This window comes from Sporothrix brasiliensis (genome assembly GCF_000820605.1).
Source record: "Sporothrix brasiliensis 5110 chromosome Unknown Cont17, whole genome shotgun sequence".
In the NCBI taxonomy this organism is placed as follows: domain Eukaryota; kingdom Fungi; phylum Ascomycota; class Sordariomycetes; order Ophiostomatales; family Ophiostomataceae; genus Sporothrix; species Sporothrix brasiliensis.
Window position 1 is genome coordinate 3,006,816 of NW_024467136.1, and position 20,006 is coordinate 3,026,821.

The 20,006-nt window shown below is 55.6% G+C and overlaps 7 protein-coding genes across 7 annotated transcripts; 4 read left to right on the forward strand and 3 right to left on the reverse strand.

Moving 5' to 3' along the window:
* Positions 1-422: 422 nt before the first annotated feature.
* Positions 423-2,549, reverse strand: SPBR_02464 (uncharacterized protein; the record flags this gene model as incomplete). Its single annotated transcript, XM_040760767.1, has 1 exon — positions 423-2,549. The coding sequence occupies one exon, from the start codon at positions 2,547-2,549 to the stop codon at positions 423-425; it is 2,127 nt and encodes a 708-aa protein (XP_040620889.1).
* Positions 2,550-5,133: 2,584 nt separating this feature from the next.
* Positions 5,134-6,024, reverse strand: SPBR_03120 (class II aldolase/adducin domain protein; the record flags this gene model as incomplete). Its single annotated transcript, XM_040761423.1, has 1 exon — positions 5,134-6,024. The coding sequence occupies one exon, from the start codon at positions 6,022-6,024 to the stop codon at positions 5,134-5,136; it is 891 nt and encodes a 296-aa protein (XP_040620890.1).
* A 625-nt stretch (positions 6,025-6,649) lies between these two features.
* On the forward strand, positions 6,650-7,843 carry SPBR_02924 (histone-lysine N-methyltransferase SUV39H; the record flags this gene model as incomplete). The annotated part of the gene is made up of 2 exons (XM_040761227.1): positions 6,650-6,703; positions 6,818-7,843. 2 exons carry the CDS (start codon positions 6,650-6,652, stop codon positions 7,841-7,843), a joined length of 1,080 nt encoding a protein of 359 aa, XP_040620891.1.
* A 1,233-nt stretch (positions 7,844-9,076) lies between these two features.
* SPBR_02853 (uncharacterized protein) lies at positions 9,077-10,386 on the forward strand (the record flags this gene model as incomplete). The annotated part of the gene is made up of 2 exons (XM_040761156.1): positions 9,077-9,247; positions 9,307-10,386. 2 exons carry the CDS (start codon positions 9,077-9,079, stop codon positions 10,384-10,386), a joined length of 1,251 nt encoding a protein of 416 aa, XP_040620892.1.
* An 808-nt stretch (positions 10,387-11,194) lies between these two features.
* SPBR_02292 (coatomer beta subunit) lies at positions 11,195-14,197 on the reverse strand (the record flags this gene model as incomplete). Its single annotated transcript, XM_040760595.1, has 3 exons — positions 11,195-11,343; positions 11,402-13,403; positions 13,493-14,197. 3 exons carry the CDS (start codon positions 14,195-14,197, stop codon positions 11,195-11,197), a joined length of 2,856 nt encoding a protein of 951 aa, XP_040620893.1.
* Positions 14,198-14,885: 688 nt separating this feature from the next.
* On the forward strand, positions 14,886-15,609 carry SPBR_03213 (protein mago nashi; the record flags this gene model as incomplete). The annotated part of the gene is made up of 5 exons (XM_040761516.1): positions 14,886-14,923; positions 14,987-15,024; positions 15,087-15,182; positions 15,247-15,310; positions 15,381-15,609. 5 exons carry the CDS (start codon positions 14,886-14,888, stop codon positions 15,607-15,609), a joined length of 465 nt encoding a protein of 154 aa, XP_040620894.1.
* A 2,845-nt stretch (positions 15,610-18,454) lies between these two features.
* SPBR_02733 (vesicle-mediated transport protein) lies at positions 18,455-20,006 on the forward strand (the record flags this gene model as incomplete). The annotated part of the gene is made up of 4 exons (XM_040761036.1): positions 18,455-19,216; positions 19,289-19,439; positions 19,513-19,870; positions 19,940-20,006. 4 exons carry the CDS (start codon positions 18,455-18,457, stop codon positions 20,004-20,006), a joined length of 1,338 nt encoding a protein of 445 aa, XP_040620895.1.

Sequence of the window (20,006 nt, forward strand, 5' to 3'; positions counted from 1 at the left end):
AATACGGTCATTCAACTTTCAACTTGTTTACTTCCTTTTCCCCTGACTTTACCACGTGTACCAAACCCACGCGACAATGTCTCAGCCAGTGCGCCCATCCATCGCACATCCCCAACGGTGATCGTTTCCTTGGTGTATGTCTTTCTTTTATCATCACGATTCATCTATACTATCATACCACACGATTCTAGAAGATCGTGTGGTATCGTGTGGCGTTTGCCTCTGTCATCTCGCCAAGCTCTGGTCATACATTCGCACGAGTTTCGACATCTACATTAAAATTTATGAACCTTTGTGTCGCTGCGCAATGTCTTGACAGTGCTATTTGCTTCCGAATTTATTTGTATCCTTGAGCCATTTCTCATTCAGGGGTATTTTGTACTTTCTCTCGCATATCATAATATGCTGCACGAATTCTCCTTCTATGGATTCGCTTCAGTATATTGTGCTCCTCCTGCACCGACTCCCGGCACGTCTCCAATTCGACTGCCGTCTCGGCTGATTAAGCTGTCCATGCGCCCAAACGTGCCGCTGCTCAGCCGTGAGAAGCGATCGGTGTTGGCGCCATTGGCACCGCCCAGCCATCCCGGGACCGGCGTCCCAGTTCGGTCGCTTCGCACAGTAATTGCTGGCGAGGGCAATCGAGGGAGGCCCTTGGCGGTGCTGTTGGTCGGCGCACTCAGGCCACGCTGGTGGCCACGACGGGCGCCAAACGAAGCAGGCATGGGGCTTCCAGCACTCTTTTTCACCTGCAGCAACCGGCCGAGTCCTTCGCGTGATCGCGAGAAGGCCGCCCAGCTGCTCTCGTCAACATCGCCGCTCTCCATGGTCCCAAACGGACTGTCGTCCACCTCGCCCGAGCGCGTCCAGTGAGACGACCGTGTGGATGCACGGCTTAGAATGCTTCGGTCAGCCACCGTAGCGGCGTCATCGTAGACGCTGGTGCCACCACTTGCAGGCGTGTCCCGGCCGTCCCCGCCTCCCGTCGACGAGCGTCCTCGCATGTACCGTGACAAGCGGGACATCCAGCTAAGACGATTGGCACGGGTCGGGCTGTGGGCATTCATGCGTCTGGCAGGAATGCCCTTGAACTTTTGGATGCTCATGTATGAGTCGGCGTCATCGTCATCGTCATTGTATGACCCCTGTCTCTGGGGTACTGGGGAGCCCTCCAGTTCGGCATAGTCGGCCACCACACGCTCCGAGGTCGGTAACTCTGCCATAGGCGTGCGTGCCCGGCCAGGTTCCCTGTCTTCCGCGTTTTGATTATGTCGCCGTGGTACTGGACGGCGCCACCGAGCCCATCTCCGGTTGTCGCCCGTCAGGGTACTCCGCCGCTGCCAAGGCAGACGCGGTAGGCTACTCCACCATGCTCGTAGCCGGCGCCAACCAGCCTGCCAGCGAGGTCGTCTCCGATGGACCCAGGCGCCGACACCAACGGACGACCATCCAAGAGAAGAATTGCCATCGTGTACTGGGGGCTCGGTCTTTGGTAAGCCACGCCCTTGCTCGCTCAACTTCTGTTGTTGTCGAAGGTTGCGCCGTCTTGACAGAAGGAAGAAAGACACAATGGCAGCGGCGGCGACACTCAATATCACCGCCATGACGATGGTGGCTGTAAAGGCACTTGTAGGGGTTTTGCTGGCCAATGCATTGCTGGTGCCGTTGGTGGCAGTGGCGCCAGTAGAATCGTCACCGCCGTCGCCTCCGTTGTCAACGGACGGCGTTGGAGACGTCACCACAGTCGACTTGAACGTCAATCCGTGCGACACGACTTGGACAGTACTGGTGACTGGTTCTGGTGTGGACGAGAGTGACGCAGTCGTGGATTTTCCTATGACCGTCATAAACCCGACGGCAGTGCCGTCACTTGTTGCTGTAGATGTTGTTGATGGGGACGACGACGATGAAGACGACGACGATGATGAAACATGTGTGTTCTGCGCAATTTCTGAAGAACTGGTGAATGCGTCCGGTGTCTGTTTGGTCGGTGGCGGTGTCGGTGAAGGAGGCCGTGTAGACTGCGTTAATGGTTTGCCTCCTGGTAGTATCCGGCCCGGCGTCAGTGGGTGCGTTGCCAGTATGGACAAGTCGACGTCTCGAAACCGGATCTGAATGGCCGGCCCAACTGTGATAGTGGCACCGGCACCCGTGCTCGTCTGCGATACACCCCAAACACCGCCCCGGAAGTCGGTTGTGTCTGATGCGCAGGTCTGTCCGCTCGGCACACACCATGCCACAGTCTCGCCGGGAGCCACGGCGGGAAACCCCTCAGTTGTTCGTGGCGTGCCCGTCAGAATGCACTCGTCCCCAACTTCAAAGCCGTCTGGGCAGATAGCCGGCGAGTAGTACTGAAAGCCCTCGCCGGCCAGGTTGCCAGCCCACCCCGGTGGGTCGCACGTTGGTACCGCAACGTCGGCAGAAGGGAAAGACGGGAACTGAGACGGCAGTTTGGTCGTCGTCACCAGCCACGACGTCGGACAGGGAGGTGTGAAGACGGTAGTCAGCGCCGCCAGCGGGGCGGTGCCGCCGTGCAAGTCTGCGCTCATGGTGAGGATGGTGGAAGAGGGGACGACGGTGCGGCGCCGACGCACGCCATGGGAGTGATATTGATGCGATGATGTATGTGCATAAGCTGGTGATGTACGCAAAAAATGAGAGAAAGCAAAGACGAGAGAGGTGAGAAAAAAGAAAGAGGGTATCAAGGTGGTATATGGAGTGGACAATGATAGTCCCATAGGAAAATCTCAGAATGAGACACAAGACGGGGACATCGTGGGTAACAGCTCCCCGATTGTACGAGCAAGGAGTGAGGGGAATAGAGTTCCCCTCCCCTGTCTAGGATCGTGTCAGAGAACCACCCAGATAGCATCGAGGTGTGTGTCTGTGGCAGACCGGGGCCGGGCTGGCCTAGACGACCAGGCCAAAAGACAGGCTCAGCAGACAAGCCCTGTCTCTGGTCCAAGTCACCATCGAGCTTTCCATGACAAAGAAAGCAAAAAAAAGGAAACATGCCGAATCTCAGACCACCATCCACACTAGATGATGGTAATGGGTGGCCTTGAAGTGGGCAGTGAGAGGCAGACACATGCAGTAAGACTCAGGCACAGACCCGGAAACAGCACAGAGGATGTGCAAATATATGGCGAGGGTGGACAGAAACTCGCAGGTCGCCGGGATGCAAAAGGATGGGAAGGGGAAAGCCACAGGCGAGGGTGGCCAAAATGCAACCCAGGACCCGAGACAAGGGAAGGCATGTTTGTGTCTCGACTGACAGCAGGGGAGAAGTGGGGTGTCAGCAGGAAAGGGTGCAGCGTCGAGGCTTTAAAGGGCATCGCGGAGCGGTAAAAAGCAAGTATCGTGGAGAAAACGAGCCTCAGATGCTACACTGGTGACATCTTGGCAGCGCTTTATCTTGACAGGGCAGGAGCCGGTTGCCGGCTGAGGCTGTTCCTGCGCGGAAGGAGCAAAGGAGCAGAGCAGCAGGGCTGGGAAGGTGCATAGAAAAGGAAGGAAGTGCGCCTCGTGGCTTACAAGAACTAGGAACAAAAAAAAGAAAATGTAGGCCGCAGCTCAACACAGGACGGAGCAAAGGTCGATCGACAACGAATCAGGATTCTTATTTTCTGCATTTACCTTCACCATCATTGACTCTAGATGAAAATGAGACGCATTGTCAATCGTCTGCTTGTGTAGAATAGCTGGTCTCGCAGTAAGGCTTGTGAGTGGGCTCTTTCTGCTTTAGGAATATGAGTGACACCACCGCGTTCGGCGCAAATGGAAGGAACGTCCAGTCTATCAAAGATACGACGAGCGCTTCAAAATGGCACAAAAAGAAGGAGATTGTTCATCCTGAGAGGGAGAAGAGAAAATCAAATCCGCCACATCACAGATCACAGATCGCTCAAAATATCCCCGGTCGTCGATGAAACAGACAATGTTGGTACTAGGCGGCCGGGCCTGACTAGACCAACAAGGATTCCATCACAAATGTATGTGACGTTGTCGGCTGGGTCGGTTCTCTATTTTCTTCTTCATTTATTCAACTCTTATTCGAGGCGCTTGCTACGTTTTTAACCTTCGGCCTTCTTATCAGGTCGCATCCGTTCTCTAACTGCACGTTCTGCAAACCGCACTATCGTCGTTATCCCTCATCTAAGGCGGAATCCGTTTCAGTTTCGCATCCTCCCCCCTGCATCTTCACCACCCCTCACTCGATCCTACATCGTCCACAAACCTTGACAAAATGAACGAGAACGGGAAATAGAAGAAAATCAACGCGCCGGCGTCGACTAGCGGCTCTCATTTTTATTTTATTTTTCTTTAACGAAAGTAATCGTAAAAGAACGCAGGCAACAGAGGCAAGAAAGAATCAGAATCGCAAGCCAGACTAGGCTGCGCGTGGCGATCCCAAACAATCTGCTAGGAGTCGGAGGAAACGCCCATCAAGTCCCAGTGCTACCCAATGAGCCAATGCCTCTTCGGATACTCTGTGTTTGACCAGCGGTGTGTATCTGTGCACTAATCCTCCATAGAGGAGAGCATACGGAACGCGTATGAGGTATGTACAAAGTGTAACATTTTGACACATTGGTGCCGTTGTTCCCTCTACAATCAAACAAAAACATGCAGGCCGCCCTAATACTCCGTACCGCTCTGTCCGTGCTTGCTTGCCGCGAATAACCCGCAGACACAGCCACAACCAGGTTCAGGTTTGTCGTTTGAGGTCGTTTTGCGGGTTTTCCTGGTTTCTTTTGTGTTCGTGATTCAAGATGGGAACATGTGATGTGTTTGAACCCGCGGTCGCCCGCCAAGAGGCAAACATACAACACCCAGTCTATCACCCCCCCAGATAAGCTCAGGATAAGGTCGGTACCGCTGGCAGGACCTCTCATCCCCCAGAAGGATCGACCAGGGAGGATCTGCGTATGTGCATCACGTTCATAATAGCGGTGATGCGCTCCGTATCCCAACACATACCCAGAAAGACAACCACAGAAATATATCTCGCTCGTTGTCATACCGCTCTAGGCGCAATTCAAACCATATGTGCTGTATGCATAATGTACGGAGACTTTTGTGGAGCGAAAGCTGTAGTTTTCCTGTCAGCTCACATTAGCTGCACTTGCACGTTCACACTCCCCGTCCCAGAAACGTGCTCTCGCCAAATTCCTTCTCGGCCATTTGGAAGAGTGGCAGCCCACCAAAGTACCCTGCATCTGATGTGCCGATCGCCTTCCAGGAGTTGAGCGCTTCCTCGGGGCCGATCGTGGTCAGTTCATTCCGTCTACCACCAACGGCCGCCTCCGCAATCATCTGCACCCGGCTACACTTTTCCAAGAGGACGAACCAGTTGACCGCCGCCTCGATCGACGCACCCGCCGTCAGGATGCCATGGTTGCCGAGAAAGGCGGCTTTGCGGGAACCCAAGACCTCTGCAATGCGCCGACCCTCGTCCGTCGCCAGCACAACGCCCGCAAAGTTGGGGTAGACCACGTGGTCGTCGTAAAAGATGCAAAAGTCTTGCGTCAGCATGTCGAGTGTGCGCCCGGTAGCACACATGGCGCGGCCGTACAGCGAGTGCGAGTGTGCCGCGCACTGTACGTCCGGCCGTGCCTTGTGGATTTCCGAGTGGATGGCAAACGCGGCGTAGTTGAGCATCTTGTTGGAGCCGCCCTCGAGCACCTGCCCGTCATGGCTAACCCGCAGTAGATCGTCGTCTGTGATCAGGGCAAAGTGCGTGCCAAACGGGTTGACCCAGAAGCTGGACGGGTCGACGGGGTCGCGCACCGTAATGTGTCCGGCGATGCCCTCCAAGAAGCCGTGCTTTGCAAAGATGCGGAAGGCCAATGCAAGGCGGTGCTTGAGCCACGAGCGGTACTTGATCGGGTCTGTGAATACCGGTGGGCGGCCATACTCTTCATTGACGTGCGCAAGAGTTGGGTCGCCGGACACGTCGGCAGCAGAGACTGCACCCTCGGTTTTGGACGATGCGCCGTCCGCTTTGACAGCAGACGGAGCCATGCTGGTGTAGTGTACAGAATTTCGCTGAAGTAAAATCAATAACCAGACGACAAAAGAAGTTCAAATAGAGGCACGAAAAGTATAGTCCATCAAGACAAACAATCTCGCAACCCAATTCGGTTACTTACACTGGTCGCACCCACCCACAGATAGCTTTATCCAGCCAGCAGCCCACACAACTCCGGCCATCTCCGTTACTTCGTTATCAGAGCACGCGGATAGGCAGTCCGCCGGTATTGTGCATACGGTATTCTGTAGTGCATTGTGTGTAGTATGAACTGACCAGGCTACGAGGCTTGATTATTTCGAGAATAAGTAAATATAATAAAAGTATTGATTAAGAAGGCTGTTGTTGGGCGATATCGCCACCGCTGTTTTACTATGCTGGTTTTCACCACGAGTTGCCAAAGTTGAAGGCTCCACTTTAATCCGGAACTCACAACTTCCACTGTTCGCCGTAGAGCTCTCACCAAGCTCCTCATCTTCATACACGCCCCATCGCGTTGACGTCGACACGCGTGCGTAAAGCTGCAGCTACTCATCACCACCTTCATAGCAACACTGTACAACTCATCCTAACCTCCAACACACGCCTCGCATCCATCCACCCTTATAGCACGTAAATATGGGCGACCGCGATTCATACCGAGAGCATTTTTTCAATCACAACTGGAAGACTGTACGTCAAGGCCACCGAATGCCGGAATCTAGTGAAGTAGAGAGCAAAGAACAAGAACTGACCTTACAGGGACCTCCACCGCCGGCTATTATAGACGGGTGCCACTGGTGCCAGTTAAGGGCGTTTCCTACGCATCGCCAGTACCCGGTCACCATCGTCAACAAAACCGGCGATGGTGCGGCACTGCCCAAGGACTTTAAATTTATCACACAGTCGATCTTGACGCAGGGTGTACGTGCGGCCGAGGTGAGCTTCCGCAGCGGGTGCAGCTGCACGGATGCGCGAGCGTGCCGTTACGACGGCTGTGAATGTCTGTCGGACATGCTCTGGGAAGAAGAGCCGACAAGCGACGATGGTGACAGCGAAACAGAAACAAGGGCCAGCGGTAACAAGGTTGGCCGGCCTGCCAAGTCCGTAGGAGGAAAGCAGCAGCGTGTCAAGTTTGCCTACCACAGCCAGGGCGACAAGGCAGGACTCCTGCGCAGCCGCTACCTCGACAGCCGGGAGCCCATCTACGAGTGCCACGAAGGGTGTGCGTGTGCGGCGAGCACGAGCACAGAGGCGGGCGGTATTGGGGCAGACGTGTCGGACGACACGACCTGTGCCAACCGTGTCGTCGAGCGCGGCCGCCGCGTCCCGCTCCAAATTTTCCGCACCGAAGACCGTGGCTGGGGCGTCCGTACGCTCGTCGACCTTCGAAAGGGCCAGTTTGTCGACCGCTACCTCGGTGAGATCTTGACAGCGCGGGAGGCCAACCTCCGTCGCTCGGCAGCTACAATGGCCCGCCGCAAAGACGTGTATTTGTTCGCCCTCGACAAGTTTTCGGACGCCAACTCGCTCGACAGCCGCCTGGCCGGTCCGCCGCTCGAATGCGACGGCGAGTTCCGTGCAGGCCCGACACGCTTCATCAACCACTCGTGCAGCCCCAACCTGCGCATCTTTGCACGCGTCGGCGACCACGCGGACAAGCACATCCACGACCTGGCATTTTTTGCGGTGAGCGACATTGCTGCTGGAGACGAGCTGACATTTGACTACGTCGACGGCATCGTGGATCTGGCGTCGGACGCGCGGCACCACGTTGCCGGCATGACACCGTGTCTGTGCAAGAGTCCCAACTGCCGTAAATTTCTGTGGTAAAGACGCAGTGACAGCGAAGAGGAAAACGGTTTACGAGGACGGACACCAAGCGTCTGATCTTGACAGTATGCATGATACGCATCTGCCTCACGACATTATGACAAGAAATACTAAGCTTCGTCGAGAAAGCACATAACAGCAGGAAAATAAATATTTTAATTCAAGAATCGATACGAAGGCCAGGGTGTAGTCAGCCGGATGTTCATAGCCCGCGTTGGAAGTGCTTCCAAATCAATAAAAATAGAAGTCAGCTCCATGCGAGGCTGATCATGGGATCCAACGTGCAGCGGATTCACTGCCCAGTAATTCGTAGCGCCCACCAAAAGCGTCGCACAGCGCATGTTACAGCAAGCCTTCAGCCGTCAATCGCCACAGCCGCAGTGGTAACAGGTGGGTGTCGCAACGCGCTAGCGCAACCGTGCCCCCAAGCTCGGTCCACGTGGTGACGTCTGGCCACTTTCGAGCAAAAGCACTCCACTTTTCGTCATGTCGCTAAACCCAGCCTGACCTTCAGGCGTCGTTTAGCACCGCCCATTTGCAATACGCCAGCTTCTCCGCCCGTCTACACCGTCTCCCCTCCGTCGCGACTGTCGTCTGGCTTCTCAGTCTCTCCAGCAATGGCTCTGTCTCGGACGTGCGCACCAGGGGACCATTTCTACCCCTCTCGTTGATTCTGTTTTGGCACAAAGTCCTTGGCCGACAATAAGGCACGTAAGGGTCTTGATCACCTGTGATCTACGACCCGTTTTCCACGAGGCTGCACCTGCCGTTGCGCTGTCCTTGCGCGCTCTTGCCGTCTCCGCACGTTCGGTCGCCGTCTAGTTGCTCTTTCTCCTTTGTCATTTTGTCTCCTGTCCCCTTCCGGGCCCTCTTTTCTCAACCCATTCTACCCCATACATACATTCGTACCCTATCTGTGCATCTCGCGATCGCCCTGCCAGCGCCGCCGTTGCGTTCCGCGGGCCTTCTGTCCTTGTTTCGTTTTATCGTCTGTTGCCCCTCCGCTTCTGTCCGTTCCTACGTCGCCTGCTCTCTTCGTCCACCGCGCGTCTTCTCCTTTACCCTTTCAGCCTCGACCGTTTTCTTCGGTGACCATGTTCTTGTGCGAGTATTAGATACAACTACCATCGGACAACAGTCAATATGGTGAGCTCTCCCTCTTCCTCCACACTGCGTTCTCGTCATCCCAGAGCTTGCTAACACATCACCAGGGCTGCTGTTTCTCCCGCCCCGATGGCCCTAACTCGCCCTATCCCGGCGGTGCACCTACTGGCTCTGGCCGCGCCATCAATATCCAAGCTTCTGGCGCTGGTTCGGCTACGTCGGCCGCCGCCGCTTCTCTGGCAAGGACCGCTGGTGTGGCCGGCGCTGGTGCTGGTGCACGAAGTGGCGGCGACCGCGACGGTATAGATGCCGGCGGTCTCTCTTCCTCCTCGACACCCCCGACCGGTGGCAGCCGACAGCTACGAGCAGCCGCCGCTTCTGGCACCTCCTCTTCCTCGACACAACAGCGGCTGCCCGCACAGGAGCTGTCCAAGCATATCAACAAACCAATAAAACGGCGCCGCTGGACCTCCCGCAACCGCGTATGGACCCGGAGCGCCATCGACCGCGAACGCACCGACTTCTTTGATACCCGCGTTACAGGCCGCGCCGAGATCTGGCAGACCCTACGTGCCGCCCTTGAGATTATGTGGGAGGCCGACGTCGTCGATGCAGCAAGGAATGCCAATGCTGGTGCTGAGACCGATACCCAAGCAGCCACCACCGCCTCTCTAGCGTCGCCCACGTCGCCTACCTCACCTACATCACCTACATCACCTACATCACCTACATCACCTACAGCACCCACAAAAAGCGCAGGCTCTACGGCATCTTCTGAAGCTACGGAAGCTCGCGCCACCGCCCAAACTATCCTCGATGCCGCCGACATTACCCTGCCCACCGGTGACATGGCCCAGGGTGCATACGACGCCTTTGGTAACTTTTATGCCCTACCGGCGTGGATCGTCTCTGACCCCACCAACTTGGCCAGCGACCCAGAGCACAACGACTCCGACGTCGATGAGACCAAGGGCGCCGCCCTCGATGACCTGGGCAGCAAGGCCAACCTGTCGGAGGATTCTGACTATGACAACGAAGGAGAAGGCGACGGCGACAACGATGACGATGACGAAGATACGTGTGGCGACGAAGCCCGGCACCGCCTCGATACCGCGACCGCCTCGCCGACAAATCCCCGCCGCCGCCGCCGCCGCCGCGAAGAAAAGGGAAAGGAAGTCGTCAACATCGCCGCCGCTGCCAACCAGCTTACCGTCCGCGCTCGCCTCAGTGTCACCTCCCGCGACGTCATCGTCTCGCTCGGTCGCGAGGAGCCCGTCCGCAGCGTGGCCCACCGCATCTCTGAAAAGGCCAAGCTCCCGCACGATACTCGCGTCCGCATCGCCTACCTCGGCAAGATTCTCAAGGACGGCACCTCGCTCCAGGCCCAAGGCTGGAAAGAGGGCCATATCGTCAATGCCCTTGTTTTCGGGGCGACATAAAGGGCTGTGGCCGTCTACGATTCCTCGTCGCTCGCCTCACACGTTTCTTGTTCACTTTTGGCTGCACAATATCTTCCTATGTCTGTCTTTATTCTGCATTTTCGCTACCAAAATACCCCCATGCACTGTTCCATCATTTTCGTTTTCATTTACAAAGTTTTTTTTATCCCTCGCTTTCTGATCATCTACTCCATGACAAGGATGCCAACGGTCATACACAACCGCAAATAGGGCGGCTACATACTATTTTGCACTATATACCAAATTTGGTCTAAATGTAATCGCTTTTTTTTTTCTCGCTGTTTGTTGTCAACGGCAGCGCCATATCTCACTCTCTCACATATACCCAGAATCAGTGGCCTGAATGCAATATATTCATGACAAAACCGCATTAATGAAACTGGATCACGATCTCTGCTACTTCGATGTACTTTTGTATATTCCTTCTTTCCCTTCTACCCAGGTAATTTTGACTTAGTTTATGTTGCCAAACATCAAAGCGTCCTCCTTTATCCCATCGTGCAAAACATGCCCACTTTTTTTGGTGTCTCCGGCAGCATATGATAAACGAACCCGGAAAGGATAAAGTCAGGAGAGGGAGACAAATAATAATATAAGAAAAATGGAGCTAGAAACACGTCCCTAAAATGACACAAACAGGCAAAGATAAGGAAGACACCATCACCATCAACAGCAATCACCAGCAGCTGTAGCAAAGTAGCAGCAGGGTTGTGAACAACATCAGATTCAATAATTAGAAAGACGGCAGACCAAAAACAAAAATGAAACGAGAGCGCCCTTTTCCTTTTTAAGCCGCGACGCCAATCTTGCTGAGGCCCTTCAGCGAGCCCAGGCTGAGGGCCAAGCCTTGCGATCTGCTGCGTATCCGCACAAAACCCGTGATCGGGCCGTCCTCGCCCTCCTTTTCGATGCTCAAGTTGGCCAGAGCGTCCTCGCCTGCAGATGGTTAGTAGGGGCGTTTTCAACAAACAAAAGTGCAGCGACATGTACTCACCAAACACGCTGCGTGCGTAGAGGTTGGCGCTGAGGAACTGGCAGTCGCCCTTCATGGCCGCCTCGGGCGTCAAGCAGTTCATGTTCGTCGCCTTCATCAGGCCCTCGAGGAAGGCGCGCAGCGTCGGCGCCTTGCTGTTGATGTTCACCTTGTTCTCCCACTCGAACTCGGTCCACATCGACCGGAACTGCGTCTCCGTGCACGTGGCCGGCACAATGTAGTCCATGATGTCCACGTGCAGGTCGTTCAGAATCACCACGTTGGTGTCCGTCGAGTGGGCGCCGTCGTACACCACGTTGCCAAAGATGACGCCCGTGTCCGTGCTCGACACCTTGATCGTGCACTGCACATTGTGGAAGTCGTGCGGCGCCAGGTTCTGCGTCGTCGGCCGCTCCACGACCTTGAGGTCGCCTAGCGTGGCAAACTCCACCGACAGGTTCTGCAGCGTCTCCGTCGTCTGGTTCACCAGCAGCACGTCCAGCACAATGTCGAACTGGTGCACCTTGACGTACGCCTCGACGTACACAGGGTCCGAGAAACCCGTCAGCTGCACAACGCGCGACAACTTGCTCGACAGGTCCTCGGCGCCGCTCGCGTCGCCGCCCGTCGCCCGGTCCAGGTCGGCCTCCACCAGGTCCGTGCTGTCCAGCGTGTTCTTCTTGCTGAGCTGGCGGATCGACACCACATCGTCGACCTGGATGGCCGTCTTGGCCTTCTCGTCGGCAAGCTGGGCAGCGCGCTTCTTCTCCTCGGCGACCACCATGTTGCGGAACGCCTTCCGCGTGTCGTCCAGGAACACGGTCTCGAGCTCCTTGTGCTCGCTGAACTCGGCAAGACTGCGCACCGATGTCATGATGCGGTCCACCGAGTCCTCATCGATTGGCGCCTTGACGAATTGGGACTGACCGACACGCACAATCGAAATCATAATCAGCATAGCCTCAGCGCGCAGCGCGTTGGTGCGGGCTTTGTCGGGCGAAATCTCCGAGTGGCGCATCACCAGCTTGGTCAGTGACGCGGACAAGACAGTGGCGAGGTAGTAGTCGCCGTCGAGGATCAGCTGGCGCAGAGGCGGCTTCTGAGCGGCCTTGACGGCCTCTAGGCGAGCCGCAGCAGCCGAGGTCTGGCTCGTAAACGCAGTCTCGGTGGCGTAGGTACCGTCAGCGAGCACGCGTCTGGAGCCCGTCGGGGCAGCCGGCTTGCCGTTGCCGTTGACCTCCTTGGTCTCCTCATCCGGCTCGCCCTGGTCCAGGAGTCTCTGTTCGGACGCCAAGATGGGGATCTCGCCGAGGCTCGCGCGGATGCGCTTCCATGCCTCGCGAATGTCGTTCTCGTCCACAGAGTATTCGCCGATGATCCAGAGGATGCCACGGTACACCTTTCCCGCGCGCACCTCGTTCAGGGTCTCGAAGAGCTTCTGCACAATGGTAGCGCGCAGCTTGGGGAACTTCTCGACGACCTCCTTGACAAAGTTGATGACGTCGACGGCAGAGGCGTTGTTGAAGTCGGCAACCAAGTCCATTAGCAGGTCAACCACGCTGGCGGCCACTTCCGAGAACTTGATGGCGCATTGGTGAATGCTGTGGATGAGGAGCTGGCGGTACTCGGCGTTCTTCTCATAGTCCTGGTCCACCGTCTTGGACAGCTCCTTCTTGAGGAGCAGGACAACCTCCTCGACGTTCTTGCTCGAGACCATCTCCAGGCCAATGTCGAGGGCCTTCCGCCGAACATCAATGTCTGGGCTGGGCAGCACCCGGAGAACCTCCATGACCAGGTCGTCGAGGACGCCCGGGTTCTTTTTCCGCAGCTGGTCGACGCGGTCAAGGACGATAAGCTTGACGTTGTTGTCGGCCTCCTTGATGCTCAGCTCGATGAACTTGCCAGCGGCAGCCTTGACGGCGACGGGGTTGCTGGTCAGGGCCGTCAGAGACGACGCAGCTTCGTACACGACGGTGGACGTGTTGGCTTCGAGAAGGTCGAAAATGAGTCTCAGATACCGGGCCTGCAAAAAACATTAGGTCAGTATGCGCGCATGCCTCGCGTAGAGGCTAGGCCATGGTGGGTACGTGCCTTGTTGTGACTGTTCTGGACAGCATCCTTGCGGATAAACTCAATCTCGGCAAGCTGCAAGAGCTCCTCTGCGTTCGGCACGCTGTCGAACACGCTTGTGAGGTATGTCAAGGCAGCATCGTGGCTGATACTGGCCAGCGAGGCAAAGCCGTTGCGCTTGCAGGTGGGGTCGGTCTCGGTCTCGATAAAGGTCGCCAGGAGCTCGGCCGCGTCGGGGATCAGGGCCGGCGAGTGCTGGAAGATGGAGGCAATGGCAAAGACAGCGTTCTTGCGCACGTACGCATGGCGGTGTTCGAGGCACGAGCGCGCCGACGAAAGGAGGGGCTCGATCAGCTCGGCCTCGCGGAGCTTGCAGAGAAAACGCAGCGTGTTGCCACGAATGTACTCGTTGGGGTGCTGCAGGTCGTTGCGAATGCCATTGCAGACAAGGATCATCTCCTGCTTGAGCTTGCCAGCAGCGTCGAGCTTGGGGCAGATCTCGTAGTAGAAGTAGAGCAGCTTCTTCAACGGCTTGGACTTGGACGGCATGACGAAGCGGATGATGTGCATCAGGATGCCCGGCAGCGGGTCGCCGTTGAGCATGATGACCAGGATGCGGCGCATGGTGTCCAACTTGGACTCATCGTTGCCCTTCTCGAGCTGGTTCTTGAGGTCGTTGAGGGTAGGGACGTCGGCCGCATTGTCCTGGTGGATCAGGCTGTACGCCCCATCGAGAAACGCAGACATGATGGCGGCAGGTCCGAGACAGCGAGAGTATCGTGGTGCAATGTCCAAGGTCGATCGGGAACTAGATTAGGAGACAGGGGAGGAGGGGAAAGGGCCAAAAAGACGGTGGACGGTGAAAGCCCAATGCGAGGTCGCTTTCCGTGGTTTTGGCAAAGTGGCGGGTCGAAAAGGGGTGGGGGAAACGGTGCTCGCACAAACACGCGCTCCTGGAGGGATTGACTGTCAAAGGTATGCCGCAGCTTGGAGAGAGGTGTCGCGAACCAAAGGTGCGGCGTGGGTGATGGAAGACGGGCGCGAACGGGGTGACGTTGCAGGTTGTGTGAGGCAGAGAGGTTCGTTGCTCTCTGGTCGTGTCCTCCTTCTCCCTATTTCCCAAAGAACAGCGTGCCAAATTGGCCCTTGCCAATTGTGGCCTTGACCCCCCCTTTGCTGGCTTGTGCCTGCTGTGGGGGCTTACAAGCTAAGGCGGTGAGCTGCGGGCCAGGTGGCAGAAACGAATCGGGTTCGAGTAATGTCACGTGAAATATGGGCCGCTGCGCGACACCAGCCCTCAATTCGCACGTTGGAGAGAGTTGGCTTAGCAGCTAAGAGATCATTACCCACACTGTGCTTCGTCGACGACGCGAAAAGCTTCGTGTTTGGGGCTTGCATCTGTTGCTACCTTCGCCAGCGTACGACAGCAGCCACGATGACGTCCACAAATGAGCAGTTCTACCTGCGGTACTAGTAGGTCGATTTCTGGGGGTTCGCCCGAGCTCTTTTTGGTCCAAACTAACACTTCGTTTGCAGCTCCGGCCACTCGGGTCGCTTTGGCCATGAGTTCCTTGGTACGTTTGCAACTGCGTCTCTGCGCATGTGTCTCACAGGCTATTGGCTAACCGTGCTCCAGAGTTCGATTTCCGTGTTGTTGGTGATGGGCGGAGCGCCATTGCGCGCTATGCCAACAACTCCAACTACCGCAACGACAGTCTCATCCGGAAAGAGAGTATGTTTGGCTCTCTATCACCACCCTGCTAGCTTTGTGGCTGTAGCTAACAGTCTTACCACAGTGTATGTCAGCTCGGTTGTTATCGAGGAGATCAAGCGAATCGTCAAGCTCAGCGAGATCATGAAGTCCGTCTCTCCCCTCTACTGACGTGAGCGAACGTTACATCCTAGAGTCTAACAACTGTGGCGCAAACAGGGAGGACGATGCCAAATGGCCCCAGAAGAACAAGGACGGACGGCAGGAGCTGGAACTGCGGATTGGCAGCGAACACATCTCGTTTGAGACGGCCAAGATCGGGTCACTGGTCGACGTGACAGAATCATCGGATCCCGAGGGACTCCGCGTTTTCTACTACCTAGTGCAGGATCTGAAGGCGCTGGTCTTCAGTTTGATCTCTTTGCACTTCAAGATCAAGCCGATCTAAACGACACTCTTTTTGAGAGCTTCTAGCGGACGCCAAAGGGCAGGCAGACGCCCGTACAAAACAAATACGAAATCGATACCCGACCGGCGCAGAGCGGCGCAAGCGACAGGCACTCCTCCATATCGGGTATTGGGACGATAGAGGAATGCAACACATGCAGTTACGGGACATTTATTATACGGCACAACCGAGAAAGGGGATAGGCGATAGAGCACGTCGTGCCTACAGTGTCTCGTCTCATTCATGACCTATGCGGCAAAAGCCGACGGAAAACCAGACGGGTGCAAGAGACAACCCATCCCTAGGCACACGACGTGAACGATCTAGAATAATATATGAATTATAAACGAGATTTCACGACATTCAAATGACGCAGAGGGGGGTGACGCAATACTGATTCAAAACCAGGTCGGTGCTTGGGACAGGTGCAAAAGGAACAGTGCGCGTAGTCTGACGCCTCTCATGTGCTCCCTTTTCTGTGCCATCCTGTGAGCAATATCGACACAAGCGCAGAGACGAGTGCCCGCCTGATATTACTTGTTATATTAACTTGGGCATGCGGGCTGTGATCAAGGGCTGGTGCATGTCTCTTCGCTGGCCTTGACGTCGACGTGCATGCACATGTGAACAGGACTTGACCGGTGGGCGTTTTGTAGTAAACTGGTGAGATCGACGTAAACCAAAACATATCCAACTATATGTTGCACTTCTCTTCAGTCACAGCCATCCTGAAGTGGGGGCAAAACGCGACTCGCATAGATGTTTTAAATCGGAGCCATGAGCCGGCCATATTCAATCAGCCTCGGAATATTAGAGTGCTAGCGATGAACCCCTCTTCTAGCCATAGCTTTGGCTCCAGGCATACTCAGTTGTCATGTTTTGTTCTCGATTTTGCCATGCCTTTTTTGTTTGGGTGAATTCAAGCCGTGTGTTTGGTCTACATCGCGTACCATCCCGGAGGTCCTTGAGTCTGGGCCTGGCTGGGCAGGCCCAATCGTACCCAGCAGCCGCTGAAAAGTGCCCACAAGGCCAGGGCAGTTCGGGCATAGGCGATATCCACAGCAGGCCAAAACAGCTGCATCTTACCTGCAAGTGTGACATACGAAATATGTACGGCGCATGGTAATACTCTTGAGATATTGCTTCCTGCAAGCAACCCTCACAACTCCCACGTCACGCGTATTAAACGGCTTCGGCCTGTTGGGCTCATCTCACTCTGTACAAAGCATCAAATATGTGAAAATGAATGCGTCAAAAATGTGACAGTCGCACAGCATTTCTATGCGAAAACGGCCAACAGGATCAGATGCCGCGTTGGTAACTGCGCCGCGACCGCTCCTTCCCCCGGCAGGGCCTGCAAATCAATGCGTTGAGTCCCTGGGACGGCGAGACGGCATCCCAACCATCAACTGCCTGCTAGGGCAAGAGAGCCCCTCTTTTTTCCCAGTCTCTGGTCCAATGACCCCAGTCGTCATGTTTCTTTGTACCTTCCCCAAATGTGGCCCAAATGTGGCACCTGTGCCTTCTGCTTTTGATGTTCTCTGGCTTATTCTTGCATCTTCCTCTCGTAATCGATGTGCCTCTTTCTCGTCTCCTTTTTCTGCATCATCGCGATCCTATTCGTCCTCTTGCGGCTCTCCCACTGTCATATCCTTAGGACGGCTTCTTTCGCGCCCGGTCCTGCCCTTTTGCCGTCGCATCGTAACCAGACCTCCACCGTCTCGATTTCGTTAGTATTTGCTTTCTCTAGTGATCTTTAGCGGCCTTTTTCGCCCTGGTGCCTCTGCCCCATTTCGCCTTCTCGAACTGTCGACAGACTCACAGCACACGCCCAGCCATTGAATGTCATTTGGCTGCAAAGTCAAAGTGCCCTGCCATTCGTCGTTGCGCTCTCGCCTTTCCTCGCTATCTTCTTCTCAATCACGCCTTCGGCTGCCAACGCTCCTCAACCCCAAACGACTTTATTACCTTACAGGACGGCACTCATAGGAAGCCGTACGACGTGTCTTGCATGTACTTGCATTTTCTGCTGCGACGTGACCTCCTCCGGCCTCGATTATCCCTAGCCTCTGCCCGACTCTTCCTAAATCCTGTTGCTGCAGCCCGAATTTAGGACTCGTATCACGGACGCATCGTCATAGCCGTGCGCCTTCGTCGCTCAACCGCATCCGCCCGTGTCATTTTCAACGACCTTTCGCATTACTGCCGCTGCCGATCTACATTTGTCGTCGTTTTGCGTTTTCATCGGCTTTTGCATCCTTGAAATCACAAAATCCGGGGTTCAGAACATCTACGGCCGGCTGCCCCCTCTCGCGACACTGTGTATAATACGGCGCTGGCCCGTACACTGTCCATCAGTCCCATCCAACCTCTCGTCTCCTGTCTCCAGCCAACTTCTCTTTCTCTCAGCTCTCCGTGACCAACGGCCGACCCGTATCGACGGGCCTCGACGTACAACCGTATCAATTCGCTGTGTCGATCTTTTTCTTCGGCCCGCATCGACTGATTTTTTGCGTTTTTTTTGGTTCTCTTTTGCGCCTTTGGCATTCATCCGCAAGGCGACCCGGTGGCACTTGCGCACCTTGACACACGCTTCTCATCGGCTGATCGCCACCATTTCGTCCGCTCGAACCTCCAAGTGCGTCACTAGATTCGACGGCAGTATCGAAGCCGACGAACAGTCCACGGAAAGGGGCACGACGACCTTTGTAGGTTTTTCCTCGCGATTGCCCGATCTCGGTCCCTCTCATCTTCAGTGCGTCATTTCTATACGCGCCACGATCACTTCTACCGCCTCTACGTTTCTCCTCGCTCTCCATCCGTTCTTTCCGTCCTCGCACCAACCATGCCGACTCCAGCCTCCCGCGACGAAAACGATTCTGTCAACTTCAACTCCTCATGTCCAGATGACCAGGCGCCTCGTGCGCAATCTGGCTGGCTCCATCCAACACAGTCCCCCTACGAAGAGAGTAGTCACTCGCACCACGAAATTGCAATCGCCAGCGGTAGCGGTAGCAGTCTTTCACAGCCGCCGGCCGCAGTTGACGGCGAGCAGTCGCCTTTGCCCGCACCGTCACCACCAACCATGTCGCCAGTTCCCCCACTAAACACCGATCGACCGGCGGCCCCCGAGACCGAATCGATATACTTGAATGCAAGCGAATTGCATGACAGCCCGACGGACCCCGTGGATCCAGCCGACAAGCCATCAGACACAGACGAAGAGATGCCGGACATGCATACCCCCGGCACCACGAGCAATAGCGACAGCCACGATGACCAAGGCGATACCAGTGACTCGCACAGCCGCCACAACATGATACCCCGTCCCAGCCGTCCCAGTGACGTGCACATGCGCAGCCACGAGATTGCCCGGTATTCGATCCCCGAGATGGAGGTTTGGGAACCATATGGTACAAATGATGCCTTTCGGGGACAGGCCGAAGCGGCCCGGTCCGGTGATAACAGACGAGCAGCCGGACGCAACGATGGCTTGTTTCCGGCAGGCATGGACGGCGAGAAGGCCGAGGATCAAGACATTAAAGTCGAGGACGACTGGTCGGACTTCGCGTCTCCGTACGCTGGCTGCGATCCAACCTATCCAAGAGTATGCTTTTCTTTTCCCCACATGCTTGCTACGGCCCCGGCCATCCAACCGCTAACAAACGTTCCCATTCAGCTTATCCCTGCAGCGCCGTCAAAGTTCCTTCGTCCCGGTAGCCGTTTTGTCGGCACCCAGCAATCAGAGCGGCAAGTATACGATGTACAAGTAGAGATCAAGCATGTTGACTTGCGCGAATCGTTTCTCTGCGGCTACTTGCGGATACAAGGTGGGCATACCTTATTTCTTTCGTAGTCCTGCTTTTATTCCAAACCGGATCCACTAACACTCATGTGCAATAGGTCTTACAGAGGACCACCCGACATTGACGACGTATTTTGAAGGCGAGATTATCGGCTCCAAGTACGGCTTCAATACCAAACCAAAGTCGTGGGGCGCCAACGATCGCATTGACATGTCGCACTGGGCCAAGTTTGCTGCATTCCGGCCGTACGCAAAGCAGGCCAAGAAAGGCAACTTCACGATAAAGGAGCACCTGCAAAAAGAAAACATATTCATGCGCTGGAAGGAACACTTCCTTGTGCCCGACCATCGTGTGCGGACAATCCACGGTGCGAGTTTCGAGGGCTTCTACTACATCTGTTTCAACCAACTCGAGGGCGTTGTCCACGGCATCTACTTCCACTCTAAGAGCGAAAAGTGCGTTAATTCAACAAGACACCGCTCGTTGCATCTAAGTAGCACTGCCTTTGCTAACAATGTGTCTAGGTTCCAGCAACTCGAGCTCAAGCATGTTGAGGACAAGGGCTGCATGAGCGCCGTGGAGTTCCGATGA